At 45.6% G+C, this 15,318-nt stretch overlaps 2 protein-coding genes across 3 annotated transcripts in view; one reads left to right on the top strand and one right to left on the bottom strand.

Moving 5' to 3' along the window:
• The window catches only part of TPP2 (tripeptidyl peptidase 2), a gene marked incomplete at its 5' end in the record, with an annotated part of 69,198 nt that extends 66,786 nt beyond the window's left edge, over nt 1-2,412 (top strand). For both annotated transcript variants that reach the window (XM_079721927.1, XM_079721928.1), the window contains one exon: nt 1,467-2,412. In XM_079721927.1, the coding sequence (XP_079578053.1) occupies nt 1,467-1,556 (90 nt within the window). In that variant the 3' untranslated portion in view covers nt 1,557-2,412. The remainder of the gene's footprint in view (nt 1-1,466) is intronic.
• Nucleotides 2,413-5,685: 3,273 nt separating this feature from the next.
• METTL21C (methyltransferase 21C, AARS1 lysine) lies at nt 5,686-13,416 on the bottom strand (the record flags this gene model as incomplete). Its single annotated transcript, XM_079721665.1, has 4 exons — nt 5,686-6,080; nt 7,174-7,291; nt 10,098-10,249; nt 13,308-13,416. The coding sequence occupies 4 exons, from the start codon at nt 13,414-13,416 to the stop codon at nt 5,686-5,688; spliced, it is 774 nt and encodes a 257-aa protein (XP_079577791.1).
• Between the last annotated feature and the right edge of the window lie 1,902 nt (nt 13,417-15,318).

Raw genomic sequence — 15,318 nt, 5'->3', positions numbered from 1 at the left:
GAAGGAAGCAGATGATTTCTTTTAAGTACGTGTTGGTTCAGTTCTAAAATGGTTGAGCTTCTAGAGTTTATGTTTGATTTTATTCTTCATTTGACACGATAGGCCATTTTTTATTTTACCATGTATTATATGCAGGGAAGTTCTGTGGTTGAGCTCTCTGCACAAATTAAATGTCAAGTGTAAGAACTTACTGAACCCCACAGAAATCGTTTCAGCCTAGCCTTGTCTTTGTACACGTATAGTTGGTTTATGCTTAAAGGGTATATGGAGGTTGGGGTACGCTGGTCCTGCCAAAGGCAGCCGAGGATCTGGTCTTCATATTGAAGGTATTCTTTGGATGTAAAACGCACCTGTAGGTTCCTGGGGCAATTTCTGGTAATTAGAGTAAACTATAGGTTTTCTTTACTCTCAGACCTTTTCTGTCAGCTCAAATTGTAAGACATTTCAAATTCACTTCTTCAGATCTTTGAGGAGGTTGAGAGAGCTCTTTCTGGAACTTAATGTCTTCTCCTCACGTAGGCTGTGAACTGAGCTCTTACATTCGTGAAGCCCGAGATCCACCCAGATGCTCACACCAGGGCATGTTTCATAACTTGTCTCCCCTCCACTCTGCTCTCCTGCTGTCTGTTCTCCACACAGCAGCCGGAAAAGATGGCTTCAGACCCCTGCTGGTGAAGCTCCGTCACATTTAGAGTAGAATCCAAACTCCTCCCCGTGGCCTGTAAGGCCCGTGTGGTCCGGCCCCTGCCAGCGGCCTCTGCAGCTGCATCTCATATCCCACTCCCGCGTCCTCGCTCTGCTTCTGCCGTCCCAGCCTCCTCTCTGCTTGGCTGACACAGCGCACCTTTTCCCTCTCGAGGACCCAGCTCTTCCAGCTGCATGGAGAGCTCTTCCCCAGATTTTCACAGAGTAGGTTTCTTCTTGTCACTCAGATTTCAGCTTCAATGTCACCTCCTCAGAGCTCCCTTTCTTGACCATCTCACTTCCCCGTCTGTATTATAGCAAGTTTTATTTTTGCTATATACCTGATACATTTCTTCTTATTTATTTATTTATTATCTGTTCATTAGCTTGCTGACTTTCTGTTTGGCTTTCCTGAATAGAACTTAAGTTGCCCGAAAGTGGGAAGTGAGCTTGTTCAGTGCTTTTTCCTAATGCCTAGAACAGCGTTGGACTACCGTAGGCACTCAGAAAGAATGAAGGAAAGGAAACGAGGGTGGTCGGAAGGACAGGAGCAAGTCACGTCACGTCCATAGGAAGGGAGGAGGGAAGGCAGGAGGGTTGCGGGGATGACAGTCCTCACCAGGAGAGGCTGGTTGGTAGGAAGGCAGGCTGGTGGGTGAGTTGATGGAAGGAAAGTTCTACCTGCTACTTCCTTATTATTACTAAATAGTTAATTCAGAGTTTACCCTAAATGCTGAGCTTGAAACATCTGTTTTTTAATAATTGTGTGTGTTTTATTATAGCTGATGAAGCTGCTTGGATGGACCCATTGTGCGTCTTTTACTGAAAACTGGCTCCCCATCATGTATCCCCCTGATTACTCTGTATTCTAAAATAGGAACCAAGACTTTAAATTTTAAAAAAGAAAATTTTATAGTGAATGGGTATAAAAACAAATTTGTGGCATTTTTAGTCTAATGCATGTTTTCATCTGCTATCAAATACTGATTATTAAAATGATGTGTATTTATCAGAGAATTTGCTGGCGTGTGGCTTAATACATGTAAATCTAGACCTCTGACATCATGGTGTTTTCTTAATGCCTCACATTGCTGGCAGCGGGCTGTGCCCTGGCTGCCAGCACCACGGACTTTCAGTTGGGTTGCAGCTGTTACATGCATGAGAGGTTTTGAACAGTAACTTTTAACTGCAAACCTATAAAATTCTATTTTTTATTTTATAAATGAACAGGGTTTTATCATGCGCGACTTTAATTTTTTTCAATTGTATGAAGGCCTTAAAAAAGCTACATTAAGCGTAGCTAAAATTATTTATTAGACTAAAAAGTAACAGAAGAACTTCATTTCCAGATTTTTTTTTTTTTTTTTTTTTTTTTTGGCAAACGTTTACATTCAATTAAGGGGAAAAAATAAAACCGGCACAAATAAATGCGTGACAAACACTGGAGCATAACTGCTTCAGTCAGTCTTCATCTTGGAGTTATTTCAGGCCAATCATTTTTAACATCTTCTTGACGTGCAGAGCATCAGAATGAGCTAATAATACATGTATAAGTGCCAGACAGCTTAAATCTGTATCAGGTATTGTAGAGATACATATATGGTATGTTTATTAAAGTTGAAATAATGTAAACACGTGAATAAATGTGCAAACCCAAGATCGCAGTACACCATATGCACTCTCATACCTTAATTTTTTTATAAATAATAAAAGTGAATATTGAAGCTTCTTAAAGTTGGTCTTAATTTTTCATAAATAAAATTGGGGGTTAGAACAGAAATGAATAATATATTAAATCCATAGATAAAAAATTCAACATGAGATAATTTATTTTGTAATGTTTCTTACAGGCTTGCAATTATTTGAATATATTTCCGAATCTTAGCATGTGATTAACTTTTGTGTAGGTGTAATTTTTTATTTTTATCTCTCTGGCTACTATACTTCTTTCATCCTTCCTCCGTAAAATAAACACACGTAGACAATATTAAAAGGCCTCTACTGTCTTACAGCAAATGTGTTTGTGTGCGTATGGTTTTTAAATCTTCCCTTAGAGTTTACTACTGTAAAAGGCCTACCAGAGATCTGGTCTCAGTCATTCGTAACTGTTTTTTGAGTAATTGACTCCTTTATCTGATGAAGACGTTAGACCCTTCATGAAAAAGTGCAAATATGCGTGCAGACATTTTGCACAGTTTCTGAGCCATCTAGAGTCTAAAGTCCACCCATGAACAACCACATGCATGCTCTCTGACAAATACATACTTTCACCTACACATATACAAGTTCAATCCAGTCAGGGAATTGAGATGCTCAGAAGGGGTAGGGTGGCTCCCCAGGGTCGTGCTGCTGGCTGAATGTTAATTAGAGAACGTGTTTTACAACCAGGTTTGGCATCTCTGTAAGTACTACCTGCAGCACAGAGCCTCAGGGTCAGCCAGGGGTGAGCACTTGGGTCCCTCCCAGGTCTTCCCTGAGGATGCTTTCAGCCCCGCGATGTGCGTGGCTGGTACCCAGGAATAGGACAGCTTTCTGAGCCCCTCTGGACATTTCCCAGCCTTTCCCTTTAGGCTTTTTAATTAGTCCCAACGGTTAGCCATCATCTAAGGCAGCCACAAAATTGTACAGTTGCCTGTAATCCTCTAGACAAACCCCTGGGGAAAGGCTTCTCGGCCTGCGAGAGATCTGAGTCCAGTCAAAGAAGGCCTTGCACATGGTGTTTTCTGGGGAACAGTCTCCAGGGATTGCCAGGCTGCTGGTTTTCAAGGCTGCCATGGAGCGGGAGATGGCATGGGGACAGGGCCATTGAAAACATCACAAAGCACACTGCTGTCTTAGCTGAGGTTCAGCCGTTTTGAGTGAACATGCTTCAGATTGCTACATGCCTTTGGTTAAGATTGCTACATGCTTCTGAGAATTTTTGTCCGTTTTCTCATGACTTTAACGGAGGAGGGAATTTTCGGAGGTGCTTTTTCACTGACAAAAACTTCTACCAGTTTCACTGAAATCACACCTTTTTTTAGAACATGCCTTTAGTACCCAATTTTACTGTAATTTTAAGGTTAGAAACTTCCTAGTAATAGATTGATTTTGAAGTACTACCTTCTGAGTTATGTCAAGATACAATAAATTCTGGTATCCTTCAAATACCAGAAAATCACCATTGTTGCAGAGTTCCCTAATTTCTCACTTTATTCTTCAGGGTTTGGTCTTTTCGCTATATTTTTTAATGTGGAAGGAGAAGTTAAGTTCATGGTGGGTTTTGGATGTACTCACAGTCCTGACTGGTAGTGAGAAGCAGTTGAGTGAGGTACATGTCTGCAGGGGGAGGTGGTGAATAACAGCACTTTTTTTTTTTTTTTTTTTTTTTTTTAAGAAAAGCTCTGTACTGGCTAACATTTTTAGAGGATTTTTTTTTTTTTAAGAAGATGTTGGGGGTAGGAGTTTATTAATTTACTTATTTTTGCTGTGTTGGGTCTTCGTTTCTGTGCGAGGGCTTTCTCTAGTTGTGGCAAGTGGGGGCCACTCTTCATCGTGATGCGCGGGCCTCACTATCGCGGCCTCTCTTGTTGCGGAGCACAGGCTCCAGACGCGCAGGCTCAGTAGTTGTGGCTCACAGGCCTAGTTGCCCTGCGACATGTGGGATCCTCCCAGACCAGGGCTCAAACCCGTGTCCCCTGCATTAGCAGGCAGATTCTCAACCACTGTGCCACCAGGGAAGCCCTAACAGCGCTTTTTAACAGGATGTGCAGTACACCGTGAAAGTTCACAGGCAATTTTTTTTTTTTTTTTAATCTATGAGCCACATCTGGCTCTCTGTTGTAACAAGGACTTTTCTATCCGTAATTACTACTTCTGTCTTTCAGTGAGGTGTAAGTCTTTCTCAGATAATGAAATTTTAGAATGATGATTATTAAGTTTGCTGTCGAAATTAGACATACAGCCACAGACTGGCAAAGTCTGCTTTGAACTGTGATTCCTAGAAAGGTTGGTCCATCAGTGGTACCCGGGGTGAGTGATGCCGGGATCTGGGCGGTGACGCCAAGCTGCCTTGTCAGCCCTGCTTTCAGGCTAGATTATTCTGTGCCTACATGCCGACACATACGTTCCAGGAGAAGCCATCCCTGGCAAAACTATGACGTTTCTGTGTGATTGATACAGGAGACAAAATGGTTCTTTATTTATTTTTATATTATAAAGTGGATTCTTTTTTTTTCTTTAACTTTTTATTATATACTAGAGTAGAGTTGATTACCAGTGTTGTGATAGTTTCAAGTGGACAGCAAAGTGATTCAGTTACACATGTATCTATTCTTTTTCAAATTCTTTTAAAAGTCGGGACAGTTTTCCTACTTAAGGTAATGCTGACCAATGTCTGCACCACACCACTGAAAACAACGGAAAGAGCTGGATACACATAAATAACTTCTGAAAGAAGCACTGGGGATGGTGCAGAGTGTGTGCTCAGCACTAGTTCTGGGCCCCTGAGGTGACATCCATTTTCTCATTCCAGAACTGTTTCCGTAGTTTTCAGTTTTAATCAGTGTAAAGCCTAGAACTTGTTTTCCATTACTCTTTACCCTCTCCCTTTGCTACAGTTAAAATCTGTACAAAGTAGACTCTTCAGATTAAGATACACGGACCCTGTCAAGCTCATTTTCAAAAAGCAAGTGACAGAAGTCTATTGACAGGTTTAAAACCATGCTTTCCAGTAGAAATAATGAGAGGAAATCCACTTGTTTGTTAATTTATTTGTGTCAAATTTATTAAACACTTAATTGAGACTCTCGGAAGCCAACAAAGCTACTTTCATGTTTTCATGTTATTTGTGTATATTTAGATGAAGCAGATAATCCTAAACTGGTTGCTTTGGAGAGTTGCTGTAATATTATGTTTGTTCTAGTTATACAAGTTGTTTCCGTGCACTACCTTTGCGATCTTATAAAATTTCTAACACTGTTCGAAAGACACACTAATGTTTCGAAAGGCATCTTGTTTAATTTAGTCCCATTTTAGCACTCCTTTAAAAAGTTTGACTGATGACTCTTGAAATTCAGCCAAGAGTGTTGTGTCAAAAACCTGCTTGAATTTATCTAAAAATTCATAATCGGTGCTGAATCTGAACTTGTTTGCCCAAAGCAACACCGTTCCCGTCTGGCAGAGGTACGCCATGGTGGCGAGCAGCTTGTCCAGGAAGTAGTGGTGGTAGACCACGTCAGAAGCCAGCAAGTAATCATAGGAAAACGTGGACTTGGGGAAGTTCTGTTCCAGGCCCTCTCCCCACACCAGCTCTTTCACTTCAGGCAGATATGCTGTATGGTTTAGTGTGTTCCTTAAAAGATTGTATTGAAGGTTCCCTAGGACGTCAGGCAAATCCGTTGCTGTGACTTGAGCTCCTAAGAGAGAAAGAGGAAACTTGTACGAATTACCTGGAACATTCGGGCAGCCACAGGGTACACATACTCTCAGGGAGAAATGGAACTGGGCTTCTCACCTTGGCCCTGTGGACATATGGGCTGGATAATTCTCCTGGGGCACCCTGCCCTGTGCCCTGTAAGATGTTTAGCAGGGTCCCTGGTCTCCATCCCCAAGATGCAAGTAGCACCTCCCCACCCAAACCCCAAGTCATGCTGATCAAAAATGTCCCTCGACACTGCCAAATGTCCTTCATGGGGCAAAAATCACCTTTGGTGAAGAACCATTGAAATAGAATAACGTTCCCGTCTTTTAAGAAACTAAGTTAAACGGCGGTGCAGTTTTGAGAGATTTCGGAATAATTAACTAAACATACCAAGATTCTTAGCGTTTGATTACTGTCATCTTTGTTTTTCCCTCCCAAACTGTCTTTATCTGAAGATTTTGGTGTTCTCTTACGTGAGGTGTCAGCACCTAGTTTTCTTTCCTAAGGGATGATTTATTTTGAATGACTCTCCCCTCCTACTAAATGCATTAAACTAATTTTTAGACATTTTAATGCTAGTGATAAAGTTTCACAAAATCATAATTCCAGATTGGTTTTGATAGAAGAAGATCTGTAATAGTGTAGGCTGAAGTAGGCCAGACATACCCGCCTCTTGCCCAGCTCCCAGGACTCACAACTGGCATTTTGGGTATAAATCTGTCTTCTCCTTGGATTCACTCACTTATTTTTTGTTTTTTCCAAAACATTAGTTGATAATAGTTGCACTGAAAAGCAGGAGACAGCATAACAGAGCTGTTTGCAACAGGAATTCAAGAGTCACACCTTCAGAATTTCAACTTTCTCAAGTGGTAATAATCAATGGATTGGACGAGTTAGCCTCTAAGGCACAGTTATCTTATCTCTGGGGATAACAGCAGTCATTCTAGCCTGGACGTCTGGATAGATTCAGTGAGTGCCATCACGGCCAAGCACCTAAACCACAGCCCGTCACACAGTAGTAAGTGGTTATTATCACTGTTGTCACCGTAACCGTCTTTTGAAACAAGGCCGAGAATAGACAGACAAACCTAGAATACTGGCCACGATGGAAACGAGTCCTGGTCCGGCACCGATCTCGAGCATCTTAGCTCCTTGGAGACCGAGTTCCTCTGCATGTTCCTCCAGATACTGGCACAAAGCCAAGGCCTGAAAAACATTCACAGTTGTCACCTGGACCCTGGAAACCGGGGACCCTGTTCCCCACTGCAAGTTAAATACTCAAAGACATGTTAAAGAGTTGCAGCTCACAAGAATCAAAATATACGTGCCACGGCGTGTTTTGACCTCTGGAATATGAACGCTGTAACATGCATCACAGGAACTGGAGACACAGACTTGTGAAAGCGCCTGTACCAGAAGACCCCTGACCAGCCTCCAGGAACAGGAAGGGCAGCTCAGCTCTTCCAGAACCAGGAGATGAGGGGCCGCAGGGCAGCGAGCCCTCGCTCTGCTTACGTCGTGTCAGGCCTCCACCCGCTGTAAGACTTGCGCTGTAAGCGGCTCCATCCCCTCCCTGCTGACTCCACCAACGTTCAGGTTGCTCTGGACTTTGCCTGCTGCCCTGAACAGCTGCGTAGGAATTTTCCTTTTAAAGCGGTTCATCTAAGAAACACTCGACTGGCCGGGCAGTGCTTCCCCAACCCTAGCGCACATGCAGGTCACCTGGGGCCTGGTGAAAGGCGCCCGGCCGCGTGTAGTAGGGCTGATGGGTCTCAAGGCTGCATTTCTAACAAGCCACCAGGTGAAGCCAGTGCTGCTGGGCCACACTTTGGGGGGTAGCAGCAAGGAGGTTACATCCTTTACACAGTAAAAAAAAAAAAAAAAAGAATAAATTGAGATCGATTTCTGTACAGAAAATCAAGGTCCCTTCCCGTGTGAGCCAATGGGCGTCGGCTGGTGATGTCGTGGACTAGAGAGGCTGGGGAGAGTTACTAGGCGTGAGGGCGTTACCGCAGTTGGGAATGCGAACCCTGCAACCCTGCGCTGAAAAGGCAACGTGAACGCTCTCGTTTGCACACACCTTTAGCCCTTGTCTTCCTGCAGGTGCTCTGGGCTCGCTGTGACTCACTTTCTGTCTGGGGCCCAGGCTGGAGTACGGGGCGGCCTGGATCGTTGGAGACAGCCGCGCTCACGATGGCCTGCGCCAGGGTTGGTGGCAGCCCCAAGCCCGTGGGTCCCTCCCTTTCCTCCCCAGCTCCTCTCAAGGGACTCGGGGGCCGGGGCCGGGGGTGGGGGGAGGACGGAAACCAATTCCCAATGGCACGGTAGGGAGGTAAGGGGCGTCAAGGGGCCCTGGGCGCTGGAGGATGAGTGGGAGGGGGACAGGCGGGGCGGCACAGGTGCGGGGTGGCACCGGCATCCAGCCCGTGGCAAGGAGCTCCGGAGCTGGGGGCGGCAGTTTTGAGGAAAGGCCTTCTTTGGTTCTTGAGGAGAAAGGAGCATCATTCACTGTGTGGGGTTTCAGTATTTGGAAGAGTGTCATCCAGAGCCACCAAGACGTGTGCTCTGAGGAGTTCCTGAACGGGTGGCTGTAGGCGTCATTCCTGAAGGGCCCTGCCCTGTGACAGGCTGGCCCGGTGGGTGCCATCTGGGGACGGATCTTCCCTCGGGAACAGCTACATCTTGCAGCAAACACTCCCCCGCTTCTTAGTCCTATTAGCAAACTCCGAAAAGTCATCTCTCACAGCTGCTCTTGAAGTCACACAAGGAAAAGGTGCTTCCCCACACGATACGGATCCTTCTTCTGCAGCCTGCAGGAAACTGAGGTCCCGAGAAGGGCCGGGGTTTGGTGCATGTAAGGCTGAGGCCTTATTAAGAATAAAACAGTCCAGTGGACAAATCACCCTTTTCCACTCCTGATTTCTGATCACCCAGCTCTGGGTGTCTGTTTGCCAAATAGAGTAGGGAGCTGTGGAGTCGCTTGCTGGTTTCAAACTTGTTAAGCTAAAGAAAAACATCTAGCTGAAGGAAATCATACTTATATTAAGTATAACGGGTAAAAGTCGAGCTTCCTTGGCTGGGGCCAGTGAGGGGGGAGCTCTAAGAGCCTGGAGCCCTTGGCTGTCCCTCCCCTGTCCCCCCCTCTACCTCCCCCATCACTGGTACCCAGACTGCAAAGGGCGCTCCAAGGAACCTCTGATCACAGCCACGCAGCGGGCCAGCAGGTCTGCGTCACCCAGGAGTGGGTCAGAAATGCAGCCCCAGTCCACCTCCCCCAGCCTGACCTCCTGAATCGGAGTCTGCGTTTAACAAGAACCCAGAAGGATTCCCATCGAAGCTAACCGTGGAGCAGTTCTTATCCGGAGCCTCTCCAAGCACAGGCTGAGAACCTCTGTGGTGGGAAGGATGAAGGCGCTGGCCTCCGAGGTCCATCGTCCCAGCCTGGTTCTGCACCGCCGCCCGCCAGGGGAAACAGTGCGCTCAGCCAGAACATAGCAGGTTTTCTGGCTCTGAATTCAGTGTTTTCCCCCATTTCAGCTCCATCCTCTGGGGACTGTTGCAGGGAGAGCATGAGATGAAGCACCACTTCCTAAGCATTTCCACTGGACTGGCCACACTGTAAAAGGCGAGTGAATACCCGAAGGTCTGTGGCGGAGGCCCAAAGGTGGCCGCTACAAAATCTAAACTCTAAAGACTTTTCTTCTGATTTTTTAACAATTCATATGAATTTTTCATCCTACTTCCCAATATACTCAAGTTTATGTTAATGTGAGAAAATAATGTTTCAAGAAACATAGCATAGAGGAAAATCATTGTTTTCAGGAAAGATGCCGTGTTTCTTTAGCATCTAGGTACACCAGCAACACCCCTGGGCGGGGGTATCCATGGACCCTCAATTTGAGAAGCACAGAACGTTAGAGCACGTGGCAAGTTGTCCAAGGCGCCACAGTTGTACAAAATTGCTGTTCTCATCCCCAGAATCCCCGACACCCCAGTATGACAGCTCCCTCACCCCTGGCCACACCACGGCTCCATAACTCTCGATCGATTCTTGAATGACAATCTTCTTGCCTGCAAACCGATAGTACTCCTGGGTGTAGCTGGCGTAACTCATAGGAACAAATTTCTGGAGGCTTTGAAGCGATGGTTCTATCTTGTTAGAATCTGTGGGACAGAAAATTAAATCGGTTTTATTATTTATTGATCCAGTGCAAATCTACACTCGGTACCTAATTAGTCAGATGGGAAGAGACTGAGCAATCTTCCAGAAACAGAGGGGGGAATGCTATCGGTGACGGTGGCTGCAAACTAGCACAAACTGAATGATATGGGGAGACAGGGACATAACATTTCTATGGGACATTTTTATCATATGACGAAATGCCAAAGGATGCCCTGGGCCCTTCCCTCGATTTAGGAGAAGACAGTGCGGTGTCGATCCATCCCTCCCTCTGTTTTGGTGAGAGGAGGAAGCTAGGCCACCACACAGAATGGCACGAATGAGCCACCTGCATAAGGAGGACCGAGGCAAGCATGGACCTGACTATTTTTGGGTCTTGAAGTGAAGTAACATTCCCACATGTTGGCTGGAACATGTTCCTTAAGTCCTTCTACAACTGCTTCTCAAAAGGTACAGGTCACCCAAAGACGAGCCAGCTCCGCAGTCCTGGGGGAGGTTGTCAGATGAGCTCCAGCTATTAAATTACTCTTCCTGAAATACTCCTTTACGCTCATGACCCACTCACGCAGCTCTCAGATGTCATATAAAATGAGTGGAAAAGAGCACCTGATAGGGGCTGACATCATGGAAGCCCAGAATGTCAAAGGTTTCGCAGGGGGTTTCAGCATAAAAAGAACAGCGAGTAATAAGGTCAGAATGAGGACCCTGAGCCCACGGAGGGGTCGTGCGCAGAAGACGGGGGGCTGCTGGTACCCTCGGGGAGAGGCATTGGCAGCGAGGAGTCTGGGTGGGGGGGACTTGCATGAGATCAGCCCTTGCTGCCTGAGCTCTACCTGTGTATGTGTAACCAGGGATGGACTAGCGGGAAGGAGCCCTCAGTGAGCATCTGAAGGTCTCTAACCAGAAACATACACTCAAGGAGGTAGGTGAGGGTGAGCGCAGGGTGAGCGCAGGGTGAGGGGTAGGGGGCCTTTGAAGAAGCCTAATCAGGGGTCCACCCCTCAGAGTTCAGGTTTCACTGATTTCCACCCACACTGGACGGTTCTGTGCCACGGCTCTGCAAACGCTTTGTAACAGGGTCACAGCCAGAAGAGTCCAGAAATGTGGAGTGAACACTTAGAAACATTTACAACAACTTGACCATATCTGTTGAATCTGATTACGAAAAACCAAAGCTTGTATTGTGTATGTCTTTGTACTTCTTTTCATGTTGTTCCTCCAGAAATTCATTTGTGTTGCATTTTACAAAAAAGTGTCCAAACGGTCTTTGACCACAGTGTGGGCCAAACGACCAGCTTGTAAATTAGCACAATGACGCCTGCAGCTCTCAGCCGTGGGTTCTGATCTCCTGGAAGGAGCATTCTCTGTCCTGACCACAAAGGCGAGCTTCCAGAAACCCAGGACTTCCCTGAGCTGTCAAGAACCTGCTGATGAATAGTGGTCAAGTCAGTCCTGAGATGTCATCCTTCCCCGTCATGTGCCACAGGAGAGGCTGTAGGGAGAGGAGAGGACCTTTGATCCTCACCCACCTCTTATAAAGGAAACTACCAACATCTAAAACCATGAACCTGAAATTTATCACTCAACAAAGAGGACCCAGCTTCTCCCATAGGCTGAGAGGCTGACTCTGAGTTCTGTTTCAGAGAAAATAAGAAGGCAGAGGAACAGACCATCTTGTGCCCAGAAACTTTAACAACCAGCCTGGGGGCGGTGAGGAAGCACTGACGTGCAGAGTTTGGCCATCACCATGGTGACAACGCTCCCACAGTGGCCATCGCTGGGAAAGAGGTGAAGCGGCTCAGCATCACAAGCATTTCTACCACACGGATACGGCACTCCTCAACAGCCTCAAGGGCACAGGTCATCGTAAAATGTAGGAAAATAATTCCTGATGAGACGTGAGTATTTATTACCTAAGTTTTTTCATATACCTTTACCTTTTACATAATCCGTTTCATTGTAAGTTTATATGACTTAAATTTTAACAATGGCCATGTTTAACAATCAGCTCGCAAAATTCCTGAAATGCAGGCGCTGGTACAGGCCATCTGGAATGAGGAGTGGGTACGGGGCTGCCCTCTTTACCTCTGAGCCTCTCATCACTGGAGCAGCCAGACCGTCAGGGACCCAGGCCACCTCCTGCCAGCTTCCATCCCCTCGATATCACCCAGACTGTTCCTTCCTCCTTTCCTCCCACAAATAACCACAAATAAAGGCTAACTTTTCTCTCAAGACTGTAGGAAAAGTCTATGTGCTGATTTTAAGTGGCTCATCCTTTCACAAGATGACAGATCATAAGCTGATGGTTGTACCTTCTGGATCGACATTGTAAAGAAACATGGGCATATAAATATCCTCCATAAGACCATTTTCCATGCTACAAAGATAAAAGAAATTTATGTTGATTGCACATGATTTTCAGTTATTGTATCTATGCTCGTCTGACAGTTTTAGAGACATCAGATTTTCAAGATAGGCAGAGTTGCATTTTTATATAAACAGTTTAGTAAAAATACCATCCTGGTTTAACAGAGTTGGAACATAATTTTCCACTGTTGACTGTTAATGTTTTGAATGTTACATCTTGGCTCTTTTGACATCATTTGTTATGTCTGTTGTTTATTTACTACTGATTCCCTGCCCAGAAAAACAACACTAAAGGGTTCTGTTGTCATAATGCGAAAGTACACTTGACTTTACACTGATCCACTGGAGGACGCAGCCGCCAGGAATGAATTTTGGCGAAAAGCAGGAAGGAATCTAGATTTCATTTCTTTTTTAAAAGTTCTTGTTACAAAAATCTAACTCTCTTAGATTTGGATAAAACAAAGTTTTGGTCTTTAATAGGTAAATAATAAAAACATAGGGATTACCTTTAGTGTCATGCTTCTGCTTGCATAAAGGCATTTTTCTACTAAGCATCATGATAAGAAAAGGAGCTAGGGTTAAAAGGAAATGGATATTCTTGTGCCTGAGGTTTACTGCAAAACGCCATCCCCAGGAAAAGATGGGAGAAGATGTGGAGCTGAGGAAGGAGGTTACCTCCCGGGGGTCCGCTGCTGCCGTCTGTCTGTAGACCCTCCTCATCCGGGGGTCTCGGTGCCTCGTCCACGGACTGGGGCTGCCGCCCTGAGTGCAGACACGCATCCATCCCAGAGCCACCAGGGAGGAGAGAGCTGGCCTGGACTGAGCGCTCCTCCGGGTCTGAATCGCCCAGAGCCTCTGCAAGGTGCAGCTTTATCGCCTTAGCATCTGCTGAGCTGGAAAGAACACCTGCATTTCAGCTTAGTTCCCCGGGGCGGGGGCGGAGTGGGGAGAGCAGCCATCCTGGTTTTGCAGAGCAAAGTGGAAGGAGACCATGATACATCACCCCACCTTTCCATCGCCTGGAGAAATGCAAAAGCAGAGCCACTGTAGCCAGACAGGTGCTGCCTTGCTGCAATCTAAGGTGTATTTCTAAGAGCTTTTGGAACTGAATCTTGATGAAGAAGGTCTGATCCAGCCGTACATATCTTTAAGGGTACCTTGTGGATCCAGGGTTAATGACATCATGGATTTGCCCCAAATGCGGGGCTGCTCCCTTCTCATCTGAGGCTTTAGCGCAAGATAGTAGAAAGCGCTGGGGGCTGAGAGCCAGGAGGCTGGTTGGCTGCCCACTCTTACTCTTGGCAACTCACTTAATCCCCTCCACACCATTTCCTCATCATCAAAAAAGGGAAGGATGATATCTACCTGCCTCCTAGGGCTGCGGGCAAGAAACAGGGGAGCAAAAGTGATTAGTGCAGCTCAGGAAAACTCTACTGATGAAGAAAAAAGGACCTGGCTGTTGGGATCACTGATCTGCATCCAAATAAGAACACATGACATCGCTGCGGGACTTGGCGTGTTTTTGCCAAGCATCGTTCTTGTGCTTTTAGTGAATTGATTCATCTAATCCTCACAACAAACCCTATGAAGCGGATGCTATTATTATGCCTCTTCTCAGATGAGAGAAATTCAAGCACAGAGAGATTCAAAAGCAGCCCAGGAGCATGCAGCCGGCCAGTGGCAGGGCCAGGAGTCAAATCCAGGAGGTCCAGCTGCAGGATCTATGTTCTTGACCACGAGATGGGGCACGGCTTGAGTTGCCTTGCTTCAGTGGTGGGTTTTCTGGCTGAGTTTGCCCTGAAATTACTCATAATGCTTAGTTGTCACAGTGACGTTTTCTAGTCTTTTTTTTTTTTTTTTTTACAAAATGTAAATCGTTTTCCCAATTTGTTTTTATATACCAGAGTTGCCCCATCATATTGTTTTGGCCAGCTGGGGATAGCAACCAGCCACACCATTACTAACTATTGCACACCTGGAGGGGTCATGTGCCCCTCACATTAATGTGCAACAGGATTTCAAATCAGTGAGGCTCCTGTGAAGTAATTTAGCATTTTCACTGGCTCTAGAATCAAACAATCAAATAATTACCCCAATTCTTCAACTCAAGAAGTTATTTTTTTTCTCTTGCAGATACTTACTTGCTCCTTCTCTTCAACTTGCCTCCGACTCCAGAAGTTAATTGTTCTCCTAAAAGACAGCTGACTGGTTGTCGGTGAGTACCCAGAGCATCTTCCAGGAGGAAGTCTCAGCGCTGCGGTGAAGGGCCCTGCATTTGAATGCTGGCTCTGCCATGTACTAATTTTGTTGAAAATGTAGATAATGGTGATTCTGACCTCACATGACGGTCATAGGAATTAAGTGAGATAGCCTGTGCAAAGCCTCTTGCGCAAACAGTATTAACTTATTCTCATCTTCAATGGCAGAGAGTAGTCAGGCAAGACAACACTCTTTCAGGACACCCACCCAGCACCACGGTACTCTGTGCATTAAATGTAGACATTTCTTCATTTTGCATGCAAGAAAAGGAGACCTGTTTTCACTCCAATAACAGGTAGTATTTTTCCTTGTGAAATGAAATGACTTCCCTCCCCCATCATTATAATTGATGTGAGACATTAATTTTTTCCCCAAAAAGCAACCTAGAAAATAACTACAGTAATCTACCTAGTGTTCATTATTAGCT

This window comes from Hyperoodon ampullatus (genome assembly GCF_949752795.1).
Source record: "Hyperoodon ampullatus genome assembly, chromosome: 16".
In the NCBI taxonomy this organism is placed as follows: Eukaryota; Metazoa; Chordata; class Mammalia; order Artiodactyla; family Ziphiidae; genus Hyperoodon; species Hyperoodon ampullatus.
Note: the sequence above shows the minus strand (reverse complement) of the source record. Positions and strands in the feature narration are given on the sequence as shown.